Raw genomic sequence first — 24,869 nt, forward strand, 5'->3', positions numbered from 1 at the left:
TGTCGGAGTCGGGGGTCTATACTAGATGAAGAATAGTGCCGGATCTAGTAGTGTTCTGGAACGTACAACCACCTGTCATGGGGCGCACTAGCCCCAGGAGACCCCATGGATGAGGAATACACGGCTTATTATTTTATGCGCTTTGCAATTTTCTCTTCTGTGACTGTGGTATATCCGGATGAATATCGGCATTGGCAATCGGTATCAGCCGTCTAGGTTCGGCCCCCGAACTGCGGGTGGACGCGCGGCTAGTCTCTTTCCATCCACGGGGTCGAAGTCCGGAGATCATGCTCTCTGTACTCCGTAGCACTTGACCTGTTCCAGATTACCGGTGAAGTGCTTTCAAATGCTGGGGAGGCAAATCCGGGGTTGTTGACTGGCAATGGCTTCAGTCTGGGGCCAAAAGACGGAAAATTAGCTTCATGCCAGCTAACCGACCTCCTTGAAATGCCGGTGCTTCCGGTTTGAGGGCATGCCGCCTGATCGACGTTGTAACATATCACACATCGGACGCCCTAGTCTCTTGTTACGGCCAATCGTATAGCTTATTCGCAGCCACCAAACTGATTGGGTCCCAGCTACGGCCAACCAACCGTGTGATGCTTGGTCAGAAGGGCAGACCAACTGCCGTCTTGCTTGGTCCCCGAGCCTCGGATCGGGAATTTTTCAGTTAGAACAAAAGCACATCAATGATTAGAAAGAAATTGCATTAATAGTTAACTAGAGTAATGTTTTGGCAACATTTCCAACCCCCAAATGCCGATCACAACAGGCACCCTCATCCAAGCTGAGCGCGATTAATAGTAGACCTGAGCAATGTGATCTGATCATGTCTCTTGGATGCGGCTTTCTACATTCTCATAAGCATCTACATGATACTTCTTGAATCGCCGAGTGGAGACCTTTGCCATAAACATAAGATCAAGTTCCTCGTAGGAACGATCGCTAGTTTCTGGCATCCGAAAGAAAGCCCATAAGACAGACATGGAGGCGAAGGCAAACCAGAAAAAGCCAGTTTTCCCTATTAAGCAAATTAGCTCTCTGATACAAGAGATATTGAAAAAAATTGGCGGGAAAACGAATGGCTTCAAACCTTTCCAGTTCCATGCTAGAGGATTCATCATGTAAGGCTGGATCACATTGGCAAGAATCTGTGCCACGTAGTAGCCATTGCGAGCCAAAACAATTGTTTTGGAACGCAAACGAGTAGATGAGACCTCAGCTGGTATAATCCAGCCGATTGGCCCAACAGTGAGAGAAAATGTCAAGAGCCAAACAAGGCAAAGCACTGACTGAACCCACTTAACATTTGGATTGGAAGTATTGACTGCGAGCACTCCAATGATAAATAGCCACAAGGCCATGCATGACATGCCCGACAGGTAAAGGATACGGCGACCAATGCGACGCATAAGGAACCACGAGGTGATTGTTCCTAAGAATGCAATGGAAGTGCCACCAAGATTTAGCTTATAGCTTTCTTCAGAACTGAGGCCAGCTTGTTGGAAGAAATAGGTAGCTGAGTAGGCGAACTGGGCTCCACAAGTAATTTGGCCGAGGAATGTGATAATGGCAATCTCTGTACGGCGAAGATCAACGCCTTTGAAGCAATCCAAGTACGATGTGCCCTGTGAAGCAGCACACTCAAGATCATTCGTGTGAATCATGAGAGCAACGACAGATTTGGAATGGATTTTCTCATGCTCTGCCATGAGTCGAGATACACTCTTCTCAGCCTCCTCATATCTGCCCTTGCGTACAAGATGCCACGGGGATTCAGGCATCAGGACGGCTGCAATCCCAAGGATAGGAATCCACATCCATTGAAGTCCAAAGGTGATGCGCCATGCCCAATCATCTTGTTGTTCGACGAAGCTCTGAAGCACGCCAGCGGCTATGAACTGCCCAGTTGCAAAGCACAGGTTAGTATAGGCCGTTAGATACGACCTAAGGCGCAGAGGACAGAGCTCCGAGGCATATGCAGGGCCAATTGTTGCAAAAATACCCCATGGAACACTGAAATATTTCGTTTTAGTTAGCATTCACTATGCAAAAAGATTTACTTTCCGTCTCTGCTTAAGTACTAACCCACAAAGGATCTGACCAGCTGTTTGAAGCCCAACCGACATTCCGAAAAATGAAACGAAAACGAATGAAGCCATAAGGAGAACACCAAGGGCAAATGCGGGTTTGAAGCCAAATCGCTGAACAATGAATCCATTTGCAAGGGCACCAAAAATCGCGCCAGCTTGAGAGCCGCTGCTCATGGCACTTTGCCATTTAGCGGGTATTTGGTATTTATCAGTGGCTGGATCGACAGTACCGAACCGACGGGCATAGGATGGGTATGCATATAGAGAATTGATGAGAGCAGTGTCATAGCCCTCCATAATTATGGAGAGTGAAATTATCAACGACCAGCAAACAGCCCATGGATAGGCTTTCAGGGCGGATCGGACGCTCAGAGAATGCTCATGGGCATTGGCGGCACGAGCATCTTCAAGCGTGGCCTCCCACTGCCCACGAGTTCCAAGTAGATCGTCGGTAATCTTTTCAATGTGTTTGTTATTAGACTTTAGAGTATTCTCACCCTTCTTCTTTGACATGTCAGAGCTTATCTTCTCCATTGGGGGTTTTTTTCGATTGCTTTGCTTGAATTTATCGGTTGGAAGTGTCGCGGTGGGGATAGAGACTGAGAGAGCGTGGTATCAAGATGTTAATACCTTAACCGTGTACCTCAAAATCCATTACTGTGCTTCGAAGATCCGGATAAATTTGAAACTGGTCACACACAGGGAGCGTGGGATTTCTTTGTCAAAACAAACCCTTGGCATAATTGGAGGGGAATGCTGGTCACATTCCCTCCAATCCGAACCAGAGCTCTGTCTTCCCAAGAATTCTCGAGCCCCTTCATGATCCGAAGCTATTGGTTCGGCCGAGACAGTCTGTGTTGCGACTCTGGGCTTGATACAGTTCTTTGAAGGTGAGCTGGGGAAGCTCGGAGGATCACCGCTGTACCCCGCTACCCCAGACGCCAATCCCTGGAAAATCATAGCCTTGCGTTCGATTGCATGACACCCGGCAAATTTGAGATCCCATGACCGGCTAAAGTGATATTTTAGAAGAGGAGAAGAGGGGTATGATGTTCAAGTTCTCTGCTGCATCGAAACACCTCGCATCGTTCCGAGTCCTTCTCCGCTTCCAACTTGGTTTTAATATAACGATCAGATCATACAGTTTTTAATTTCATAATTTCATCCAGACATAATGGGCGCGCCTTACACTATACAGTGGCACACAGATGCCCTCAATATTGATTTTTTTGTCAATGAAGAGGGCGTCATATGCCTTAGCCGCATCCTACCCCCTGGCACTGTACCAAAGAAATCAACCTCGGCCTTATTTGAATCTGCGGAGCTCCCTCTGATTAGCGTCAAGCTAGCCGGCGAAGGTCAAACAAAAGATATCAAAACTGCGAAGGCTTCAGTTGGAAATTACCTCTCTATGAGACTCAAGTATGATAGTCATGAGATCCGCAAAGATGGGCAAACCGAGATATTTGAGGCCAGATGCAGCGACAACGCCACCAAAATCCAAGTAACTGCCCGACTTACTGTCTACGGGAGTGTACCAGTTGTCAGAGCCGAAACGACCGTCACCAATATTTCGGACAACGCTAATGTCATGCTCACGGGTCTCTCATCATTTGTTATTGGCGGCATGACAAATGCTTCGATGAGAGATTTTGACAAATACAAACTCATGTACGCTACCAATAGCTGGTTTCGTGAAGCTCAATGGCAAGAGCACAGTCTTTCAGAGCTCGGCATCGATAACAATGGCATCTGTGAGCTTCAGGAAGGTCACACCGGCTCCCAAGCTACTTTTAGCCTGAACACCCGCGGCTCCTACTCTACCGGCTCTCACCTTCCGATGGGTGCTCTCAACGCCAGAGATCAAACCGATACATGGCTTTGGCAAATAGAATCCAATGGATCCTGGCGGTGGGAAATTGGTGACTACAAAGACAATCTATACCTTGCTGCTGGTGGCCCCACGGGTGCGCACCACGCGTGGAAAAAGCTGTTGCGTCCTGGAGAAAGATTTACTTCAGTTCCAACTGCTTGCTGTCGTGTTAGTGGGGATATCGAGGCAGCTTTTGCTGCTCTCACGGACTACAGACGACAGATCCGGCGGCCACATAATGATATGGAGAAGGTTCCGATAATTTTCAATGACTATATGAACTGTCTAATGGGAGACCCAGACGAGCAGAAGATTGAAGCACTGCTAGATCCTGTTGCTAGCCTAGGCGCAGAGTACTTCGTGATCGACGCTGGCTGGTACGCTGACGATAGCGATTGGTGGGACGACGTTGGCTTATGGGAGCCCTCGAAAAAGCGATTCCCATCAGGCTTTAAGAACCTCTTGGACAAAATCCGGGCAAAGGGTCTGATTCCTGGACTTTGGCTGGAGCCTGAGGTAGTGGGTGTGCGGAGCGCTGTTGGTGACCGTCTTCCAAAAGAGGCATTTTTCCAAGAACATGGCCATCGTATCATTGAAAAAGGCCGTTTCCAACTTGACTATCGGCATCCTGCGGTGCGGACCTGGATGGACACGGTCATATACAATCTTGTCGTTAAATATGGTGTTGGATTCTTCAAGTTCGACTACAATATCCAGGTGATGCAGGGAACTGATATAGATGGTCCCTCGGCCGCCGGAGCAGCACAACTCGAGCATCAACGAGCTTACCTTGCCTGGGTACGCTCCCAGCTTGACAAGTACCCCAATCTCGTCATTGAAACTTGTTCCAGCGGGGCGCAGCGTCTCGACTACGCCATGCTAGCCGTTCATTCCATTCAATCTACCAGTGATCAGCAAAACCCGGCACTCTATGCAGCTATTGCAGCAGCGATGCCAACTGCAGTTACCCCAGAGCAGAGCGGAACTTGGGCTTATCCCCAGCCTGGATGGAGTGATGAGATTAACGCGCTGACTGTGGTCAATAGTCTCCTTGGGCGTGTCTATCTCAGCGGTCGCGTGGACAAGATGAGCAAAGCGCAGCTGAGTCTCATCCAAGAGGGTATGGTTGTCTACAAGATGATCCGCGATGATGTTAAAACAGCACATGCTACCTGGCCTCTTGGGTTCCCAAAATGGAACAGTGACTGGGTATCTTTAGGTCTTGTTGCAAAGGATAGAAAAACCGTCTATGTGGCTATTTGGCGCAGAGGAGGGCCTACGAAGCGTGATATTTCCATCAATGTTGCAAAGGGTTGGCCAGGAAGCAGGCTAGAGCTTCTCTATCCAGCTCGCTTGGAAACCCAGGCCACTTGGGATTTTACTACGGGTATACTAGGTCTAGGACTCCCTGAGACAGTTTGCGCTCGTCTCTTCAAGATCCAGCAAGTATAGAGAATGATATTCTAGCGGGGCATCTCGGTCAGCATCGAGAAATGTAAACATAGGCTATAGGAGTGTCAAGTTCTTATGCCAATGAGTTTCATACCCAGCACGCATCTGCATTACAGTCATAGTATCCAAGATATTTCTCCGTCAGATGTTCCCGCCCCCAGATAGCGCCGGAAGCCACCAGTTGCTAGTTGAGTTGTGCTGTAACCCCTTTAGGCAAGCAGCGCGAAAGCCAATGATTTCAGCTCTCCAGAAAAGTATCACCAATCCTCCGCCGGCTTAAAAGCCAACCCCGGCAATTCACCGACGACTTAAATAAATAAAACACGCTTCGAATCTAGATGCTTCTATTTTGCACAAAGATCGTTCACGTATCCGTATAGCATCATATCATATCATGGCATCACACAAACCCGTCATATTCATTGTCCCAGGCGCTTATCACCGACCTATCCACTACCGCAAAATCACCGACCTTCTCCGTGTCGAAGGGTACGAGGTAATATCCATCGACCTAGTCGTTTGCGGGGAGGAAGTCGATCCGGAAACGACATTCTTCGACGATGGCGCCGCAGTTCGAAAGATCCTGATCCCCTTCCTAGATGCGGGACGGAGAGCTCTCATCGTTTCCCATAGCTATGGGTCTCTGCCTACCTCTGTGATTGTGGAGGGTCTCACTCTGGCCGAGCGCGCTGAGCAAGGCCTGCAGGGTGGTATTGTTGGCGTTGTCAGTTTAGCGGGTTTTGCGTTTCCTGTGCCGGGTAAGAATATTCTGGGCAACGAGGACGAGGTTCCGAATCCGCCTTATCAGGTTATCAAGGTGGGAAATACGGTTCCGGGGCTGTTCATTCGTTAGAGTGAGACAGATAGCATTACCAATTGCTGACGTGCATAGGATGGCGTTGCTCATCTGCAAGAAAGTGCGAAGCTGATTTTTTTCTCTGGGCTTGAGTCCAAGGACGCTGATTCTGAGTGGGATGCTTTGTTCAAAAAGCAGTCGTTGAAGGCCTTTAAGACTTATCCTCGGCATGTTGAGTCTGAATATCGCTGCTCGAAAACTTATGTTCTGTGTGAAAAGGACCAGGCTGTGCCTCCAGCCTTCCAGGAACAGATGGCACGTTTGGGTGGGTTTGATATTGTTAGAGTGGACTCTGGACATAGTCCCCAGCTTTCTAAGCCGGGGGATGTATTGGCTATAATTAAAAGGGTTGCAGTGACATCCAGCTAGTTGGGTGGGAATTTTCTAGATTTGGTGGTTGTTCCCTGAGCAAGTCTGTCAAGTTCACTACTAGTACTGCTCCCCGTTGACTAGGCCACACACCTCACGTTACGCACCATGTCGATCTCGAGTTTCATCTAGGATATTAACATTTCCACCTTGAAGTTTGTGCCTGAAAATGTGATTCCTAGAACCTTGGAAGTAGGCATCATTGGTCGGGCAAAATAAACCCAACGCCAAGCATCCTAGATCTACAGATCTACAAAGGTGAGATCTGATCCGACGATCATCAATACCTAGGTAGTGGAATTTAATGCCTCCACGGCGGAGTTACTAGTAGTGTTGATCATGGGCACGTGTCTAACGAGTAGTTGGAACTCAATTTCTTGTAGCAAGCTCACTGAGAAGCTTAGAGATATGAATTAAGATAAAAAGCAGAAATTGGCGGAATAGTACAAAAGGGTTGCGAGACACTTCACAATTAAAGGAAACGAGATCAAGCAGATTGAGGTATGACGCAGATTGGCGACTAGAGGTAGAGAGGATATGTATGTACTCGGGAGAAAAGAAAATCACACGAGCTGGCGCCGTCAGCCGGTATGTATGCAGAAAGTAATGTATGTGGCTCATGAATTCATCTCGACAGCGGACCATCGGTGTCCTGATAACCCTTTTTTTGAATATTTTCTGGTTTTTTTTTCTTCCCAAGATCCTTCGTGTACTCTTCTTGCTCGGATAGGGGGGGTTGTTTTCAGGTGGATGGCGTTGTCGGGACCCGGCTCTTCGAAGTTCTTCCGTCTCGAGTGGCACAGTCGTTCTCCACTGTCACCGTAATAGAATGGGAAGGAAATATTTCAAAGTGACAGTTGGGTATCATAACAGAGCTGTTTGCGGCGAATTTGAACAGAATTAATGGAGATCGGTATGTCGAGGAGAGCGAACGTTTAGAGAATCAACCAGGTGTTGAATCGAGCCGGTTTTAATCGGGGTTAGCGAGCTGGAGAAAATATGTTAGATGTCGTTTTAGCCAGAGGACAATCGATAATCACTTACACGCAGGACAGGGCGGGAGTAGTCCTCGTTATCTTGCAGGGATACGCTGCTATCTCGGGAAGCATGGCCTTGATAGACAGGCTTCATACGGGTGTCGGTGTAGGTGTTTTGGCGACCGAGTCCGTTTCCTGCGCCATCACTGCCCTGGGGAAAACACCCCTGACGAAGCTGGAGCCTTGACTAGTTCGGTTTTCCGCCATGTCCGCGTTGCTGGGAATAGGGCTAGCCGAGCGGGCACGCTTGCGGTAGAAGAAGATCATGAAGATCAGGCCACCAAGCAAGGCCAGTCCTCCCAGAACACCGATGACAATGCCGGCAATCGAGCCGCCGCTGAGGCCAGATTTCTCGTCGCTAGCCTGTGTGTTGGAAGTATCCGCGCCGGAGGTGGAGCTTGAGCCAGCAACTGTGATAGTCTTGACTTGGCCGCCTGATGTTGTCTCCTTGACGATGTTGCCCGTGGTGGAGGTGGTGGTAGAGGAGGAAGTTGAGCTGGTCTGTAATCACAAGTCAGTAAATCAAACGTCATGGCGTCGGTATGGGTATCCCGGTAAATACAGTGGTATTTTTTTGAGAGGATGTGAAGGTTGTACTCGTCGATGTACCGCTAGTGGTTCCCTGTCCCAACAAATAATAAGAGAGCTGTTTCCATGAAAAGAGCACAGGACCCAAAATCTGAACCAGACAGAGAACCAAGAAGGGTATTTCGACTTGACGTGCAGGCAGGTGGGCTTTTCTGCGGGGTACAAAGGAAGAGGGCACTTACCGAGGTGGTGGTCGTTCCACCAGAGCCACCTTCAGTACTGGTGGGGCTTTTGCTTCCAACGCTCACGTAGGCGAAGACACCATCGGCTGCACTGCCACAGCTGTCGTCGGGATATCCAGGACAACTCGTATCACACTTGCTCGTGGCCTTTTGGGAAGATTTCGAGGGCACAACGTTTGTACACCAGCACTTCTTGCCTTGCAGGACACCGAGAGCATAGCTAGCGCAAGTCGACTGACAGGCTCCATTGGATTGGTAGGTATCGGTGACTATGAATGAGTCAGTATACAATCTTTCTTTCGCGCCTGGTAGTCATATAGCCTACCTGCACTGTAATCAGATCCAGTATTATCGGTGGCACAGTAGGCGAGATCAGCCAACACAAATGGCTCTGCCAGCAGGGCGAAAGCCGAGGCTAAATGCCAGAGCTTCATGGTTGTGGTGGTTATCTGGGGGCAGGTGCCCGCGATTCCTGACTGTCTTCTTCTGTTTGCTTTCTCCTCTATGTCGATTCGATAGAAATTCGATGTGTCGGGGTATTCTCTTTGTTGTGTTTTTTTTCTTCCTTCCTCGCCGATTATTTTTCGACTTCTCAGTTCCGACCGGCACGTGTAGTCGAAGGTTGTCGACTCGCAAATTGGGATAGGATCGAAATGTTCAAATGGGGAGTGTGTGCCGACCGATGGGAAGGGTGTCGATCACCCATACAACCCTTGGGTATGGTCAGGGGACGGGAGGGAAATCAAGGTCTGCCTGCCTGCTGGAACCCAAGCGATAAGGGTGGTTTAAAGACCAGCAAACATCATCTCTCTCCAGGCGAAGGAGAAGAGGGAGAAGTGAATGTTGGTGATGGAGATATGGAAGGGAAGGAGAGGAGAGGAGAGAAAGGGCGGGAGTCACGGGCCCGACACCGAAGAGAGCATCGAAAGAAAGTCCACCGAGAGTCCACACTGCCAATACCAATGCCAACGTTGCGCACATCCCGGCAATGCCGCTAGACTAGGTGGATACTTGAGTTGCGCACGTCCTGGTATTACTGGGAAATCATTTACGGAGTACAGAAGCACAAAGTACGAGTACAGTACAGAATAACTATATCTTCACGATAGTCCGTACTATGACTTTTATTGATTCTCTCCGAGTCATGACTGTTATGTCATTCTCTACTCAATCCATTGGATCAGTATGTTTTACCTAGGTAGCTACAGGATCTCTCAGTGATTGTTTGTTGGTTTCCAGTCCTAGTACGGAGTAAACCAAATACCAATTCCGGCCAACTGGCCCCACTACTCGGCATCGGATTGGTCCATCCTTGGAGATGAGAGGAATTCTTAGCATTCCACCCTTCATACTTCCTTGCTATTTTTGAGCTCTTTTTCTGGATGGTATTATGGTTATGTTGATATGTACAAACAGACATTCATGACCATATGCCTCTGCTTCTTGTCTTTGCTCACCAGATTGGAAAGGTTGACTGCTGTGTAACTATACCAATCTGGTCAGGAAAAGGAGAGGGGAAAAGAAGAAAGCCTACGTAACGAAAGTGGGGAGGTTGCTGTCTCAGAAACTGCGCCAAAGCCACTTCTCTCCATTCGGCATGAACTGAGCTACCGAGTATGGTACAGTACTATGGATGGTACTCCGTTCTATGTTTATCATAATATCATCTCCACTCTCACTGTTCCTGTCCCGGAGTAAAGAGTCACGCCTACCATGTACTTTCAGCCTGGGATATCTTCAACCCTGTACCTTCAACCCTGTGCCTGTAAGCTACCCTCGCGATGAAAAAAGTACTAGTGGAAAAGTAGTTCCGCTGCGTCATCGATTGGCTCGGACGAATCACATCCTAGTCACTTTGCACCAATTCAAGGCATAAACATAAACACCAGGCCGATCCTGCCTTCCCCAACCTTAGCGAGTGCAGTGTATGTACTGTACACAGACAGTGCCGCGGCCCCATTGCCCCATTAACCGACTTGATTCTGCTGTTTGATCTCTTGTCCAAGCTTCAAATTGCCACCACACCTTTTCTTTCAGAGACATTGTACGATACATACAACATGTATACCTCCACTAGTGGACTCGTCCCGTAGCCGAACCTTCCTCTGGTATTGTGTGCATCCTCAAGTGTGTTCTGCTATCTGATATCAGACCAGCCAATCCAGTCCTTGGGAACTTCCTGAGAACGGAGAAACTGCTCAAAACACAACCAAAGATCATGCAGCGATCGGCCGTCTGACGGCGAATCCTAGTGGGTGCAGAGTGGATGCGACCCACCGCCGTAAATTGCGTAAATTGGCCAGGTCGCAGGATGATTCCACCAGAACATGAACAATTCTTATTCGTGTTCATGTTCTTCTCTGTACGGTATTGGAGGGTGGGTAGCGATCGATCAATCCTGACCAGGCACATGTCAGCCTGCTGCACTATGTATCGTGGTTCGCAAACAATGCATCATTAACCACCCCCGATCATCTTCCCTGAGCTCATCGTACATTTCATCAAATCCACTCGCCCAATTCCCCTCTTTATCATTCGTTCTGCTTGAACTGAGATTCCGAAACTTCCCAGGGCACCAGATCCAGACCTAGACCCGCCAGATGCATATCCATCGCACTCCACGGAGGACGGAAGACGGAGGACAGCGACGGCCACAACTGTCCGCATATGTACACCACTCAACCCCGTACATAACGTGAATAAATCTCAGAAATTACACCCGACTCCTTCTGGACCTCTCCTCCCCCACCTCTTCACGCCATAGTTAATATTCTTGAGACACCCACCCACAGCGATCCCGGGTGGCGGCAGGGGTATGTGTAATCCTGCCCTGGTCGCACCAGGGGAAGTCGTCCCAGAGTGCATCCCGCAGCAAAATGGATCCTCATCTTCAATTCAATTCAGCCCAGATGCCTGATGATCGCCCGTCAGATCCTTCGCGTCTCAGACCGTCCCAGCCCGTTGGGGTCCGGCCGATGGATTGCATCTCGACCAGACTGGGCCTGACTGGACCATTGGAACTATATCCAATTCTGGCCCAGAATGATGCGTCCACCTACGCTACGCAGGACATTATCTGCCAAGTACGGAGCATCCGTACAAAATACTCGTACCTACCTGCCTCTCTGGCCCATTAACCACCATGGCAGCGCGGCGTCCCGGTGGCTTGCAATTCTAGACCTTACTGGAATAATCCTGTGGTCGTGATTCGCGATCGCGGCAATACCCACCGTGTGGCGTCCGAGTCTTTTTTCCTTCTTACGTCCTTCCTTGCTTTTCCAAGAATATCCTGCTAGCTCCCTCGGCATTTGCGCAACGGTATGTACAATACCGATGTAGTGTACATGTACATAGCTCCATAGTAGTACGGGGTACTCCGTAGATGAAACCGGAGCTAAAGGATTTCCCCTGAGTTGTGAGGCTTATTGCTAAATTCAGGAGTATGCTTAATTGCGGGCTTAGACGACACATAGAAATGGCGTGTTCTTGTGCATACTAACTATCCCGGTCGCCTACCCAGGTACGGAGTACGTCTTCGCCTGCTGCGCCTGCTAAGGGGTAAACGGATCGCGTTACTCGGCTTTTTTTTTTTCTGTTGACGAGTCAATGTCTTGGAATTCATGGGTGGCTATGGATGAGACATCCCAAAGTTGCTATTTGTAGAACTTGAACGTACCTCTAGTCCTTGGCGGACTGGATATGACTTTTCCTTGCTTGTGGCGATATGCTGAGGTGGTCCTCGAAAAAAGCCATGTTTGGCTTGCTGTGCGATGGGATGGTTCGGCTCGGCTATACCTAGAGCTAGACACGGTAGGCTGGCTGAAATTATGGGTTCAAGCATCATGTAAACACATTAAGTTCGGCTAGACTACAGCGTTTCTCTACGAGTGGCTTTAATTCTGTACTATTCTCACGGTTTGTAAACGCATCATGATGTTAGCTTGACCATAAAGCTGTGCGATAAGGTAGAACTTGAAGCTGAACGCTGAATAATCTACCACCAGCACTGACCGAATGTCAAGTACAATCTGATTCAATCACTTTAATGATCCATTGGCACAGATTTGGTGTTCATTGTGGGGGAAGATGAATGTCTTATCCACTGGCAGAGGAATGTCTCACTCGTGCGGATTTCAATGGACTCTTCACTTTTACTAGTATGTTGTAGGTTCAAAAAGCATCCGTAGATAGAAAACCTACTACTAAGCAGTTTTAAAGCATACTGGGTACTCTGTATAGGCTGTTAGTCTGTAGTTCAAGTTCTGCGAATCCATGGTGTGCTTTATGTGATGTGATGTTCATTATTCCCGATCCAGAAACCCTACTGACGGGAACCAGTGTTTTATCTAAGCGCAGAAGAAAATGAAGATCGTGTTCACTGTAACTCTAATAGAGTGATGGTGGGACAGATGCTTTGCGACGAAAGACGAAACTCATGCGAATCGCTATGCACTGAAGGCCATTTTCCATCAACGTTTGCCAGCGCTGCTCACCGGCCACTCCCGCAACCCGTTGGATATTATCAAAAGTCAACAACATCCCTCGTGACGACCGAGAATCCTCCACGATCTTATCATCGTCACTCTGAACTCTCGCCCCTCCCGCCTCACGGCATTTTCATTCAACGACCCCCACTGCCACTTGCTAACCACTCCGCAACTCGCAGGTTGGTATCAAAAGTCGACAACGTTCGTCGTGACGGGGAAGCATCCCTCACGGTCTTGTCATCATCACTTTGGACTTTCAACTCGAGGCCCGGCTCATAACATACTAATTCAATCGCGGATGACATGGCCACAATCCGCAAAAGGTACCAAGCCATATCCAGCAGGTCAAAATCCGGCAGTGGCCGCTTCACAGGATCATCCGTTGTGAGTGTGAAGCGATGACCCGATTTGACCGGCTCATTCGAACCCATCGCACAGAACCTTAGCCCCTCCACACTATCCAGACTCTCATAGGGAAGGGGTTGCTTGCGAATATCCACTGCGTCTTTGAATCGGTGTTTCTCCCGTGGCAGCCAGTGGAATTCCACCTCTAGCTCGCGTCTGTCATTGGACAGTCGGACAGGACGTAGGGCGAACATCCCAACGGAAAAGGCGTAAGCAAGGTCGCTTCGCAAGCATATCAGGCTCGAGCATCCACTCGTGGCATTCAGTGCGTTGTCGGGATTGTGAAAGACGGCGTTACGCCATCGCTGCACTCTAGCAGGCTCCCAGAATAAGTCGATGAATCGCCATAGTCCCAATGATTGAACATCAAAATCGAAAGCCGGCCGTGCGAGTATATCTGGAAATATCCAAACAGGCTGATAGACCTTCCCGGTCCCGGTCAGGACGCAGCGATGGCCGTCTCGGTTTCGGGCTACGATCCGCATGCATTTGGAGAGGCTGTCGCGGGATGCACTGGAGGCACCGGAGGCGATACTTTGAAGAACAGATCGATCCTCGAGCCATTTTTTCGGGAGGTCGGGGCACGTATTGAGGAAATCAATGGTGGTTTTTGGCGAGATGCAGACGAGTTCGATGAGGGAGTCCAGTTTTGAGAGATCGCAGACCTGAAGGCTGGCCCAGAGTGACGTCGAGATCTTTTCCTTTCCCATGGCCTTGGCCAGGTCTCGCAGTAGGGTGGTTCTTTCGGGGATCTTGGTATTTGATTTGTTTCCAGGCATCGCGGAGTGAGGAGTCTTGCTTCTGCTCGGCATGTTCATATTCCAGGTCAGGTTTACCAAGCCGCGTGTGAGATAAGCAAATGGCCTAACTATCAGAACCTGGGAGTCAAAGTAGGAGTGAGAGGTGAGGACTAACATGATGAGTCTGATCTCTTCTCGAAGAAATCTGGAAGATTAAGTGGGAGATCGCGGAAGTCAACACTCCAAACACTCCCGCCAGAAGAGGCAATCATGATGCCAAACGCTGCCTGCAGCAAGTGCTTTGTACAAAGGGGACCTTCCTAGTAGGCATACGGGTAGACCAGGTTACGGTACTCCAGCCTGCATATGGATTCACAAAGGGAAAAAAAGAACATGTCACTAGGAATAGATATGAGCTGTTTAGTACTTTTTATTGCTTTATGCTTGATTCATAGTAGGTACTACTAGTAGTAATCCGGTTAAGTAGTATCACTATTCGATTTCATTGATTCCTAAATTCATATAAACTACCATTCAAAATCGGCCCGAGCGGCGAGGATCAATAATCCATTCTCGTTCTCGCACCCTCCTCTCTCCAGTCACGCGTGGTGGCCGTATCGGAAGCCTTTCCACAAGCGATGATCGTCGTTGTCGAGGTGGTGGTGGAAGAGACATCCTTTCTCGTTGCATCTCACGAATACGCCGACGCCGCCCACTTCGAATCTCGTCAGAGAGTTCAATTAGCTCATCGATATCTCGCTAAAGCAAGGTCAGTGTTAGACATGGTTCTCGCTGGATGTCCATGAGATCAAAGTTGCAGCAGGTAGTCTTACCTGCTCAAGAAAAGAGAATACATAGTAATGCGTCGGGGTCGCCTCAAACTCATATCCAATTCGTTCAATGGCTTCTCGAACAACCAACTCCTTGGTAATCTCCGTCCATCGCTCATCGCGATGTTCTTTCTCTACCTGCTGGCCAATCTTCATCTCACGTTCCAATTCTTCCTCTACTGCATGTTTCGGAGCCACCTCGATGACACTCAAAGCTCCACTCATCTCGGCCACCTCAATCTTTGACAGGGTATCAGTCGCAGACCATTCGTCACCAACGCCCTTTGAGAGCCCAGCTGTGGATCGAGGAATGGAACGCTTCTCGTGGACTTCGATTTCTTCCACGTCGATTTCTTTTCTACCTTCGAACCCGCGAGGCATCTTCCGCCGCCCACGGGTATGCGCTGTTTGTGCGGCCATGGAGATACCTTCGTCATCGAATGAGCGTGGCTTGTGTCGTGAAGCCGTGGTTCTGCTATCCCATGGGTTGGAGAATTCGAGAGATGGACCGCTGGTTGGAGAAATTGATTCATCATCATCGTCATCGTCGTCAATTTCCTCCTCCTCCTCCTCTTCTTCTTCTTCCTCGTCTTCGTGGCGATGCTTGGAAACAACTTCATCCTCGGATTTGTGGCCACCTTTTGTGCTTCTACGGAGACACGTTAGTAATTATTGAGTCACGGGTTTCTTGTAACATACCGATGGCGAACGTCTATTTCGTCAATGCTGGTTCTCGTGGAAGAAATATCTGGGCTAGGCGCACGCGGCACACGGGCACCTTCAAATCCTGGGAGCGTTGTCAGTGAAAGCACAAGCAGGATCCATCAGCAGAACATACCATGATCGATATGTCGATGGTGGGTTATCACATCTTGATGGATAGGGGGCGCATGTATACTAGGCTCTGGTGAAAGATCTCGAGGCGGAGATATCTTGTCCTTGCGAATTAGGACCTCATCGGCCGCCTCTACAATTTCCGTTGTTCTACGGGGTCTTGACCGTGAGCGTCTTTGTTTCATCTCCTCAATCACCACATCTTCTTGGAAGTCATCTCTTTGTTCAATTGGGAACGCCCCTGGCGGCTCTCGTTCCGGTATAGGTTCTGGTGGACTGCGTCTGAGTCGCGTCGTCTCCCGTCTGCGTATTTCCTTGTCCTCTTCCTGCTCGCGAGGAGAAGGTTGATCTTTCCACCGCATGATCCTTTCTTCGTCGATTCTGGGGTCTCGACGGTTTCTTCCGCCATGGGGGAGAATCTCTCGTTTTCTGTCGTCAATTATGATTTCTTCTACCTGCGTACCACGTGGTCGGGGTCGCCTGCGAGATTCCGAGGATCTTGCCAACGGTTCGTCTCTATCTTCTTCAAAGCTCCTTGGGCGCTGAGGCATTTCGTTATCGATTTCTCGTCCGGGGGCGATGGTGCTTCTCTGCGCCTGAAGATCAGTTCCTCTTCTTCCATGTCCCGATCTGGCCGGGGCCGCCTCCTTGCACGCTTTTCTCTTTCGTGAATCATAAATTCTTCTTCGGGATCCGGAGGTCGGGGGCCACGGCGTCTCTCCCTCTCCTCGTAGATGCGGTCATTCTCGCTCATTCTGCGAGGGCGACGCATACGGCGTTTCTCTTTTTCTTCGATAATCAAATCTTCCTCCTCGCGGTCTCGAGGACGCGGGACACGCCTCCGTTCTCTTTCTTCGATGATCATTTCTTCTTCCTCTATATCTCTCCGACGTGGACCGCGATAGCGCTCTCTATCATCAATAAGCAACTCCTCTTCATTGATTTCACGGGGTCGGCGTTCGCGACGTCGCTCTCGCTCTTCAACCAAAAGATCTTCCTCTTCAACCTCTCTTGGGTGGCGCACACGACGCCTTTCCTTCTCGTTGAAAATGATTTCCTCCTCGACTTCTCGAGATCTACGACCACGACGTCTATCCCGTTCTTCGGCAATGAGCTCCTCCTCTTCGATCTCGCGAGACCGATGACTACGTCGCCGGCGCGAAGGCATGTAGAGCTCGTCAGGTTCACGCTCGACCTCTCGAGCAGCTTCGTCCACCTCATCTCTAGATCTCCGCATGGCCATCCGCTCCCTCTCTCTCGGTTGTGCGAAGCTTTCCTGAACAATATCGCGCGGTGGTCGTTCCCGGGTCCGCAGCCGCTCCATGTCCTCAGGCGGCGGCATTGATCGCCGACGGCGAAATTCCATGTCTTCGGCGAATTCGGGTTCTCGTCGTCGGGGGCGCGAATATCGTTCTCGTTCATATTCATAATCATTCTCTTCGTAGTAGCCCTGAGGCGGTGCGCGGCGAGACATGATGGCGGTGAGGGGTATTTGACGAGATGCTGGAGGGGGTTGGGCGCGAGATCATCGAGATTTGGTCGTAATAAGGGCTCCGGGGTCCAATCTTCTCCGTCGAGCCGTGGGTATTCTCCAAAGATTGACTATGGCCTGTAGTCACTACTTGGGAAGTTGGTGGGGTAGACGTTCATGCAAGATATGGGCAGTGTGGTTCGGGGTTGTCAAGCGGATTCCCAAGGATCGAGCTCTTGGTCATTGGGCCCTGGGCGAAGTCAGGTTGACCTAGTCTCGTGACTATACTTCCCGCGGCGAAATGGCTGGGTTTAAGACTCAGTGGTCGGCACGATGAAGGTTACTATCTCAGGTATGTTCGTCAAATCGAGCGAAGGCGGGGCTTTGGCGCAATACTGCCGATCAAGGCATATCTAGGAGAAACAAGCTTGGCGACGACGAGTTCAGGCGATAAAGGATAGAAGGATGGTCGCAGAGGGACACTCATCAGCCACGAGCTAATGTGACTAGTAGAGAGAAGAGTAGAGTAGCAAACGGCAGGTGGAGGCTGAGCAACATTCAGCCCTTGGAAATGCCCGATGACCCCACGACCCGCTGATGTCACAGCCACGCGGGCCATCGCAGCGCACTGTAGCAACGATCAGCGGTTGGGCTCTGAATTCTGGCAGGGCTGAGCTGGATTGAAGGAGAATATGGCCTTGGATGTAGTTTCATATATTACCGTGTATTTATTTTCTACCTAGTTCCAAATTCTTTGTTTACTAAGGTTCGAATTGGATTTGGAGGGGTTATCCATGGCTCTGGGGCGGGGTCGCTGGTCGGGTCGAACCAGAACCAGGGATTACAACTTGAATGCACGTGGAAATAAGAACAATAGAGTACCCAGGCACTGTGACTAGTAGTATAGATATTGACAGCACCAGTCTACTAGCTAGTATTCACTGGGAGCACGTATCCATCACATAAGCTCCACCATATAAATACATCATGAGTTTCTAGGTGGAAATCTTGATATAACTTGAATGAGGCCAACCCAGTGACCTCATAGTGCTGAATTTGCAAGTTCACTGGAAGAAAAGTCGTTTCTGTCCTCTCTCAGGCTTGCCACGGCCGCGGCCACCTCTTCCACGGGTACTGATGCCCCTGGCACTATGTGGAGGGGTTTGTTGCTGTGACTGTTGCTGTATAGAGATCGCTTCCTGTCGGTCTTGAAGCTCTAGATCTTTCGCAAAATGCCAGTCGTCATGTTCTTCTCGTCCATCCTCTGGTATGACTTTCGAACAACGATCGCAGGTATATTGCGATAATGTAGGTTCGAAATCCCCTGAGGGTACATTGGTTAAGTCTTGATCTGCTGGCTGAGGACTCTCGTTACCAACAAGTGCCGAGCTCGAGTCACCCGGGAAGGGAGAGTGAGTAAAGAAGCGTTTGATCCCGCCGCCGTCTACTCTCCTCTTCTTCTCTGCCGGAAGGGCTTCTTTGGAAGTACTGTCGATTTCGCGGATTCTTGTAGACTGACTTATAACCTTTGCCTGGTCACCTCGAACAAGAAACCCTTCGATTGCTTTATTCTTGCTCACGCCATCCTCGAAGCTGCTCACGCTTAGAGATAGGTTCGAACAAGGCCACGCTTGTCCTTCCGCAACGACTTGTCCAAGCAATTTCTTCGCAAGTTCAAAAAGCAAGTCTTCATCAATCTTACTCGACCCAGGAATTGGAATTTGGCGAGATCGAGATTGCGCCACTCGGTGATACAGCGTAATGACCCGGGGCCGGCGTCTATTTTCAAGCACACCGTCCTCCACTAGTCTGCCATAGATATCTGCAGCAAAAATATGCAGCCATTTTTCTGCCTGTTCAACAGAATTGATACTTGGCCGGAAAGACTTGGCTGATAACATGGACTTTATCTGTGTCCGAGGATTGACTTCACTCCGATCCTCGCCACGAATGACTCCGTAGAGCCAGGTGGCCGTATGGTCATCCAGCTTTGCGCGTAATTGCTCATAGGGAATGCCGAGGAGATCAATAACTTGCTCTGTACCGAAATCCGAGGTGATCTGCTCGCCCAATTTTCCACCGAGCATGCGGATCTGGGTGAATTTGTAGCCGTTCAAGAAGAACTGAACGGCACGATTTCGCACAATTGTTTGTGCGTTTGGTTTATTACACGCACTGCCGAGCTTAGCAAGCATTTTATTTCGTGCGACGCCAGCAGAACATGTATAATGTAACTGGTTCCATACGGCAGTGCGCACCGATCGAACGATCTCAGCCGCAATTTGCATCACGACATCATCCCAATCTGGATCATCCTCTTCCCGTTCATGTTTATCCAGCTCAATAAGGGAATCTCTGGCATCCCAAGGAATAGCTGTTGTTGGAGGCGGCGGAAGCTCAGCATCTCGATTATCGTCTTGTAAATTTTGCCGTAGCTCGGGGTATCTTTGTAGCAAAAGGCGGTAAATTAAGGGCGACATATCAACAAACACTTCATCAATGCCTGCTTTCTCCAGGCAGGCAGAAAGACCCAGAGTCAGTGATTGTATCTCTTCATCTACAGCCTCGGAAGACCATTGCTCTAGCTCCTCCTTCATCGTCTTGAGAATTTTTCGGGATTCTGCACGATACGGATCCAGGGAGACTTTATCGGTTCGGATGTTCTTGAAGGAGTCGTCACGGTAAGCCCATCGACCACCTTCGCCTTCACGAAATGTCGCGACATGTTGGAGGATGATATTCGGGCACAATTTGCGAGCCTCAGCAGTTGTCACCATGCGAGTAATACCAGACGGTCGAGCAGCGTAATTGACAGCGATTAAAGAGTCCCACTGGCGAACAGCGAGTGGAGTATCGCGGTCCGTCCCCAGACGGACCATCTCACATTGTGCATAGAATGCATCAAGGTCAATGTGAGCGATCGCGCGGAGCGGCGTGGCTGTCGAACCCTGGCGAAGTAGATGGAGCTGTCGAAAGGTATAGCGGGAATGTTTCACGGCATCGGGGGACGCGTTGGGTGGATCTGCAGACGACATGCTCGGTGCTGCGTCATGGCGACTCTAGCGGTCAATTCAAACCCTCCGATACTCTTTTTGCAATTCGGTGAAGTCTTGGGACCTACGCGAAGTCTACGTGACTGTGATCCTTGAGAAATCATTCCGAAGGGGGTTAGCGCTGGGCACGTGGTTGAGAGCCTCAGGCGTAAAATTAGTCACGGGGATCTCTGGAACCATGGATCCATTGTTGACACTGGTTCAGCGGGAAGGAGCGTTCTAGTCCGTAGAGGATGTACACATGTACCAACGTAGGGAAGGCACGATGAGATGACTCAACCTCCTCCTGACTTCATCAAGACATCCACGTACAGTAGACATTCATCATCATCATCACCTCGCCACCCTGAACCTGAACCTGAACAATCACATCCACAACATCCCCAAAGCACCTGCTGCCACTAACCCATTCCACATGGTTCAAAGTCAAATCTCGTCAGATTAAAAAAGAGACGCTTAATTTCTTTTTCTTTCCCTCCTAACTATTCGTTAAACAATCTGTGGACCACCATATGACGGCGCTGCCACGGTCACATCACTCTCGTGCAGGATCTGCCGAGTCGAGACCAACCAACTGATCTCCGATCTGAGCGCGCGCTGACACGGGCGATCGCTGAGTGGCGGCCTGTGGTGCCCAAACCCACGCATTCCTGCCCAACGCCCTACTCCGCCGGGTTTGACTGGTGGCAAACGTCTTTTTGCTCGTTGCCCTCGATCTACAAGCAGATTGGCCCTTACTGCCCTCCAAGTTGCAGACGCAAGAGGATCAACCCTCCCAGGCCCGATTTGTCAAACGTTGGACCTGCTCACGAGTTCGGAGGGTGGCCCCCAAGAGAGTACGGAGTACATTTCACCACGCGCACACTACTGTCGCTAAATACCTAGTGTCCATCTGCTGCCTGGTTGACCGCTTCCCAGGTTCTCGTTCTGTCTGCCTCTTTCGTCCTATCGGCACTGCTGATTCCGAAAGATCAAGGCTCAGTGGGGTCGACCGGCAGCCTTCAAGAGGGCACAGACTGAGTAGCAATCCAAGCGGAAAATTGATGGGGGAGATCGACCCTTTTTCAACGTAGCGGTACCAAAATGTGTGCCTGACCAGGGTCATGACTCTGAGACCACACAAGGCGGCTACAGGCAGGGTTGCACATCCTCTAAGCCGTATTCGACCGTGCATGCTTTGCTTTGATAGTGGGGAGTCGTGGCACCAGCCCAAGAGGACGGCCCAACCGCCCTCTGAATCCACTTTAGTTCGCCCCCCTCCCCTTCTTCACTTCCTCCCTCCCCCCTCTTCTTTCAACCTTTCTCTTCTCTCTCTCCAACCTCTTCTTCCCGACCTCCTCCGTGTGCATCACCCCCCACTTGGACCCTCCGATCGGACTCATAGCGTGACCACACTCAGCCCAGAGGATTTCACCCCCCTCTCTCTCTCTCTCTCTCTCTCTCTCTCTCTCTCTCTCTCTCTTCGTCCCCTCTTCTTGTCATCGTTCAGCCTCGCAGACTTGATTCAGTCGCTCGGCAACGTTGATTTGATTTCGATATAACCCAAAGGATACTACCGGACAACCAATTGTGAAACCCAAGGACTTCCCGGACATTATTTTCCCAAGGACACCATTTTGCTATTCTTCCGACTACGGATCCATTAATTCTCTTGAGGCCATCTTCCCTGGACTGTTCTGTCGATTCTTCATTCTCCCCTGGATTTCGAAAACTTCTCGTCAATTAAAGCGTTGACGACCGACCTTGGACTCTTTCCCGGTCGCTCAATAGACAAAAAGAACCCCTGTACTTTCCATCCAATATAACGGAAGCCAACCATCTGCCGTCATCTCCCAAAGGACCTCCCTAGGAACTCTCATCTTTTCCCCGGAATTTTCATTTTCTCTATTGGCCCAGCCGGACCTGAGGTGCTCTTTCATCACAGGATATTTCCTCAGGATACACTATGACAGGCCGTCAAAATGAATACTTTATTCCGGGCGATGGTATCAGCCGCGAGGTGATCCAAGCAGATATCTGTCGCTACCTTGGGAATGATGCTCTAGTGAGACCCGGAAACCACAATGTCCGTCTCACCCTTTTGTGCTCTGATAAAAATACGTAATTTGGGGCGTTTCGACTAACCTATTCCACAGGGCCGCCCGGGTTTCTTCATCCGTGCCTATCGGAATCTCACATCTGTAAGTGCAAAATTCGAAACAACCAGACCAATGACCAACCCAAGGAATAAACCATCTAACCAGCGGACCTTTTTGGATTATCTAGGAGATGATTGCTGATTTGAAAGCTGACTCCGCTCGTTGGGAGGCAGACGTGTCCCGACGGGCTGACTTAGGCTATCCGAGAGGTAGTTACGTTCAAGATATGAACATTTCTCATGCCCCTAACACTGTCCCAGCGAACTATGCCTCATCAGGCATGCATGAGGTTCGCCCGCAACAGCAACAACAGGGGCCTTCCCCTACCACTTTCAGTGCTGCTCCCGCACAACAGTACATGGACCCCTACTCCCAGAGTCCGTACAGCGGATCCCAAAGTGCACCTTACAACAACAACCCTTCCTACAGCTCCACACACTCGCCATACGGATCAGGCCAGGCCCCATACCCCCCGCCTCAGGTCTCCTATTCTGGCTCATCCCAGCCAGTTGTGACTGCTGCTGATATGCATCCTTCTTCCTATACCTACTCGAACACTGGCTACGGTTACGAGGGCGGTGGCCGAAATGCCCCCAGATACCCAGGACCTGGTTATGATGCCGAGTCGGACTATTCCCCCGTGACTACCGGGATGGCGTATCCTACCACTACTGCCCCAGACCCTCGGATAGGAATGGAGCCAAGATACACACCGGAATACGAACGCAGTAGGCCGCAGCCAGCCCGCGAACGGGAACCCCATCGTCGGCGGTAAGAAGAACAAGAGAATAAAAAAAACGAATCAAAAAATACCCCAAAAAATTTACCAGAAATGTATACCGACCTTTGTCTTGTGCGAGACTCTCCTCTCCCCCAGCATTGTGGCCCACTGGAATGATGATCATCTATTTTTCTCTTGCTTTTTGTTCTCCTTGGACCATACTTCAATCCTGGGACATAATGATGTTGATGAACACAAATTCTCCTGGATACTCTCCCCATCTACCGCATCGGCTCAACTTCCTCTCGCCTTTTGAAACTCCGCGAAAACACTTCTCCCCTGTCCTTTCTTTTGAATTAGGTCCAGGAAAATCCCCACGTTGGACGTGAAATTCATTATGTGCACGGCCCCCAGTCAGGACCACTCTCCGCGATCCGTCGGACACTGAATGCCCTTTACATTTTTGCCTTACCATGGGCCGGACTGGACATCCGCTGGAAACCCACTGGTCATCTTCCATCAAGTCGAACATGGTCTCTCTGGAGGGACTTCCTCTGTTTTAATACCTGCGCTATCGTGCAACTTGCCGGATAGGAGTCGAAGCATTTATGCGTTGAATTGAGGTTTTTAGGAAGGATGGCTTTCTTGAATTCGAGCTCGTTTATTCTTTATGACTCTTCCCGGATATTCGCCATGTTGGAATCCAATGCTTTGCCTCGGTTTTTTTCTTTTCTTTTCACGGTGTACAGGAAATCTGGTCTTTAGCAACTGTTATATTTCCGCCTCTTCTTTGCGTGAGGGCAGGAGGCTTGCCTGGTCTATGTTTGCTTTTTCCTTCATGTGTTTTCATTCCTCGTGGTTACTGGGAAAGATTGCTTTGGTCAAGCGATACCGATGAGCCTACATGTAGATATGAGCATTTACGGCGTTTATCTGTGATGTGGATGATGCTTTCACTATTTGATTGGTTTCTTAACATAATTGAACCTTTCTTCATTCAATTCTTGACTTTCTATTATAGACCTTGTACTCGTAAACTCGCACTCTTCAAATTACATGTTGCTCAGCTTCTGGCTCGCCACTCGGTTCAATTCTTTGTGGCCTTCGCCAACACCCGCATATAGGCATTTTATCACACCATTGCCCTGGAACTACAACATTGGAGCCAAACGACCTCGGGAGTCTGAATCGACAAACTGGAAGTTTGGGGGGCTCCGATGGGGAAAGACCAGCAAATCGATCCCAACACAAACATCAAAAATACTAGACTCAACTTGAAGTGAACTTCTGGAAAGTCACTGTTCTTGTAGTATTTTCCACTTACTTGCACCTCCAAGCTGGCCCAATCAAACTTGAAGCTGCCATGAACGACCTTGGGAACTTGTACGGCTTCTCCTCGCTGCCATAGATATCAAGTTCCGAATCAAGTTGTTGTTCCTATCTTGGAGTTCATATTACTATATTTCCAGCTGAAGACCAATACATAATCCGTGTATAACTACTAGTGCATAAAGGGGACCCGAGGCTTTGAACTTGAACTTACCCCGCAGCCCTCTGGACTAATACAATAAAAATGACGATACAAGTCATAAGGCATTTGAGTAACACAGAAAAGCCTTAATGATATAGTGAAACAATGAAATATTCAAGTTTTGATCGTAAACAACCTGGGCAGGCTTGGTCGGAGTTTTCTCGTCACTTGATGGGGAATCAACGATGTAAATGAAAGTTTTGACTTTG

At 49.6% G+C, this 24,869-nt stretch overlaps 8 protein-coding genes across 8 annotated transcripts; 3 read left to right on the top strand and 5 right to left on the bottom strand.

Moving 5' to 3' along the window:
• Positions 1–827: 827 nt before the first annotated feature.
• N7533_010043 (alpha-glucoside transport protein) lies at positions 828–2,627 on the bottom strand (the record flags this gene model as incomplete). Its single annotated transcript, XM_057106693.1, has 3 exons — positions 828–1,021; positions 1,094–2,016; positions 2,089–2,627. 3 exons carry the CDS (start codon positions 2,625–2,627, stop codon positions 828–830), a joined length of 1,656 nt encoding a protein of 551 aa, XP_056955910.1.
• A 640-nt stretch (positions 2,628–3,267) lies between these two features.
• Positions 3,268–5,418, top strand: N7533_010044 (putative Melibiase subfamily; the record flags this gene model as incomplete). The annotated part of the gene is made up of 1 exon (XM_057106694.1): positions 3,268–5,418. One exon carries the CDS (start codon positions 3,268–3,270, stop codon positions 5,416–5,418), a length of 2,151 nt encoding a protein of 716 aa, XP_056955911.1.
• Positions 5,419–5,812: 394 nt separating this feature from the next.
• N7533_010045 (alpha/beta hydrolase) lies at positions 5,813–6,271 on the top strand (the record flags this gene model as incomplete). The annotated part of the gene is made up of 1 exon (XM_057106695.1): positions 5,813–6,271. One exon carries the CDS (start codon positions 5,813–5,815, stop codon positions 6,269–6,271), a length of 459 nt encoding a protein of 152 aa, XP_056955912.1.
• A 1,499-nt stretch (positions 6,272–7,770) lies between these two features.
• Positions 7,771–8,884, bottom strand: N7533_010046 (WSC domain-containing protein; the record flags this gene model as incomplete). The annotated part of the gene is made up of 3 exons (XM_057106696.1): positions 7,771–8,181; positions 8,451–8,719; positions 8,776–8,884. The coding sequence occupies 3 exons, from the start codon at positions 8,882–8,884 to the stop codon at positions 7,771–7,773; spliced, it is 789 nt and encodes a 262-aa protein (XP_056955913.1).
• Positions 8,885–13,071: 4,187 nt separating this feature from the next.
• N7533_010047 (uncharacterized protein) lies at positions 13,072–14,259 on the bottom strand (the record flags this gene model as incomplete). Its single annotated transcript, XM_057106697.1, has 1 exon — positions 13,072–14,259. The coding sequence occupies one exon, from the start codon at positions 14,257–14,259 to the stop codon at positions 13,072–13,074; it is 1,188 nt and encodes a 395-aa protein (XP_056955914.1).
• A 357-nt stretch (positions 14,260–14,616) lies between these two features.
• Positions 14,617–17,220, bottom strand: N7533_010048 (uncharacterized protein; the record flags this gene model as incomplete). Its single annotated transcript, XM_057106698.1, has 5 exons — positions 14,617–14,841; positions 14,916–15,561; positions 15,612–15,699; positions 15,751–16,165; positions 16,210–17,220. The coding sequence occupies 5 exons, from the start codon at positions 17,218–17,220 to the stop codon at positions 14,617–14,619; spliced, it is 2,385 nt and encodes a 794-aa protein (XP_056955915.1).
• A 1,061-nt stretch (positions 17,221–18,281) lies between these two features.
• Positions 18,282–20,252, bottom strand: N7533_010049 (DNA-directed DNA polymerase eta; the record flags this gene model as incomplete). Its single annotated transcript, XM_057106699.1, has 1 exon — positions 18,282–20,252. The coding sequence occupies one exon, from the start codon at positions 20,250–20,252 to the stop codon at positions 18,282–18,284; it is 1,971 nt and encodes a 656-aa protein (XP_056955916.1).
• A 1,963-nt stretch (positions 20,253–22,215) lies between these two features.
• On the top strand, positions 22,216–23,183 carry N7533_010050 (putative transcription factor RfeG; the record flags this gene model as incomplete). The annotated part of the gene is made up of 3 exons (XM_057106700.1): positions 22,216–22,335; positions 22,406–22,450; positions 22,536–23,183. The coding sequence occupies 3 exons, from the start codon at positions 22,216–22,218 to the stop codon at positions 23,181–23,183; spliced, it is 813 nt and encodes a 270-aa protein (XP_056955917.1).
• Between the last annotated feature and the right edge of the window lie 1,686 nt (positions 23,184–24,869).

The sequence above is a fragment of the Penicillium manginii genome (assembly GCF_028828005.1).
Source record: "Penicillium manginii strain IBT 31320 chromosome Unknown utg000007l:1.0-2284322.0:1.0-2285126.0, whole genome shotgun sequence".
NCBI classification, from domain to species: Eukaryota; Fungi; Ascomycota; class Eurotiomycetes; order Eurotiales; family Aspergillaceae; genus Penicillium; species Penicillium manginii.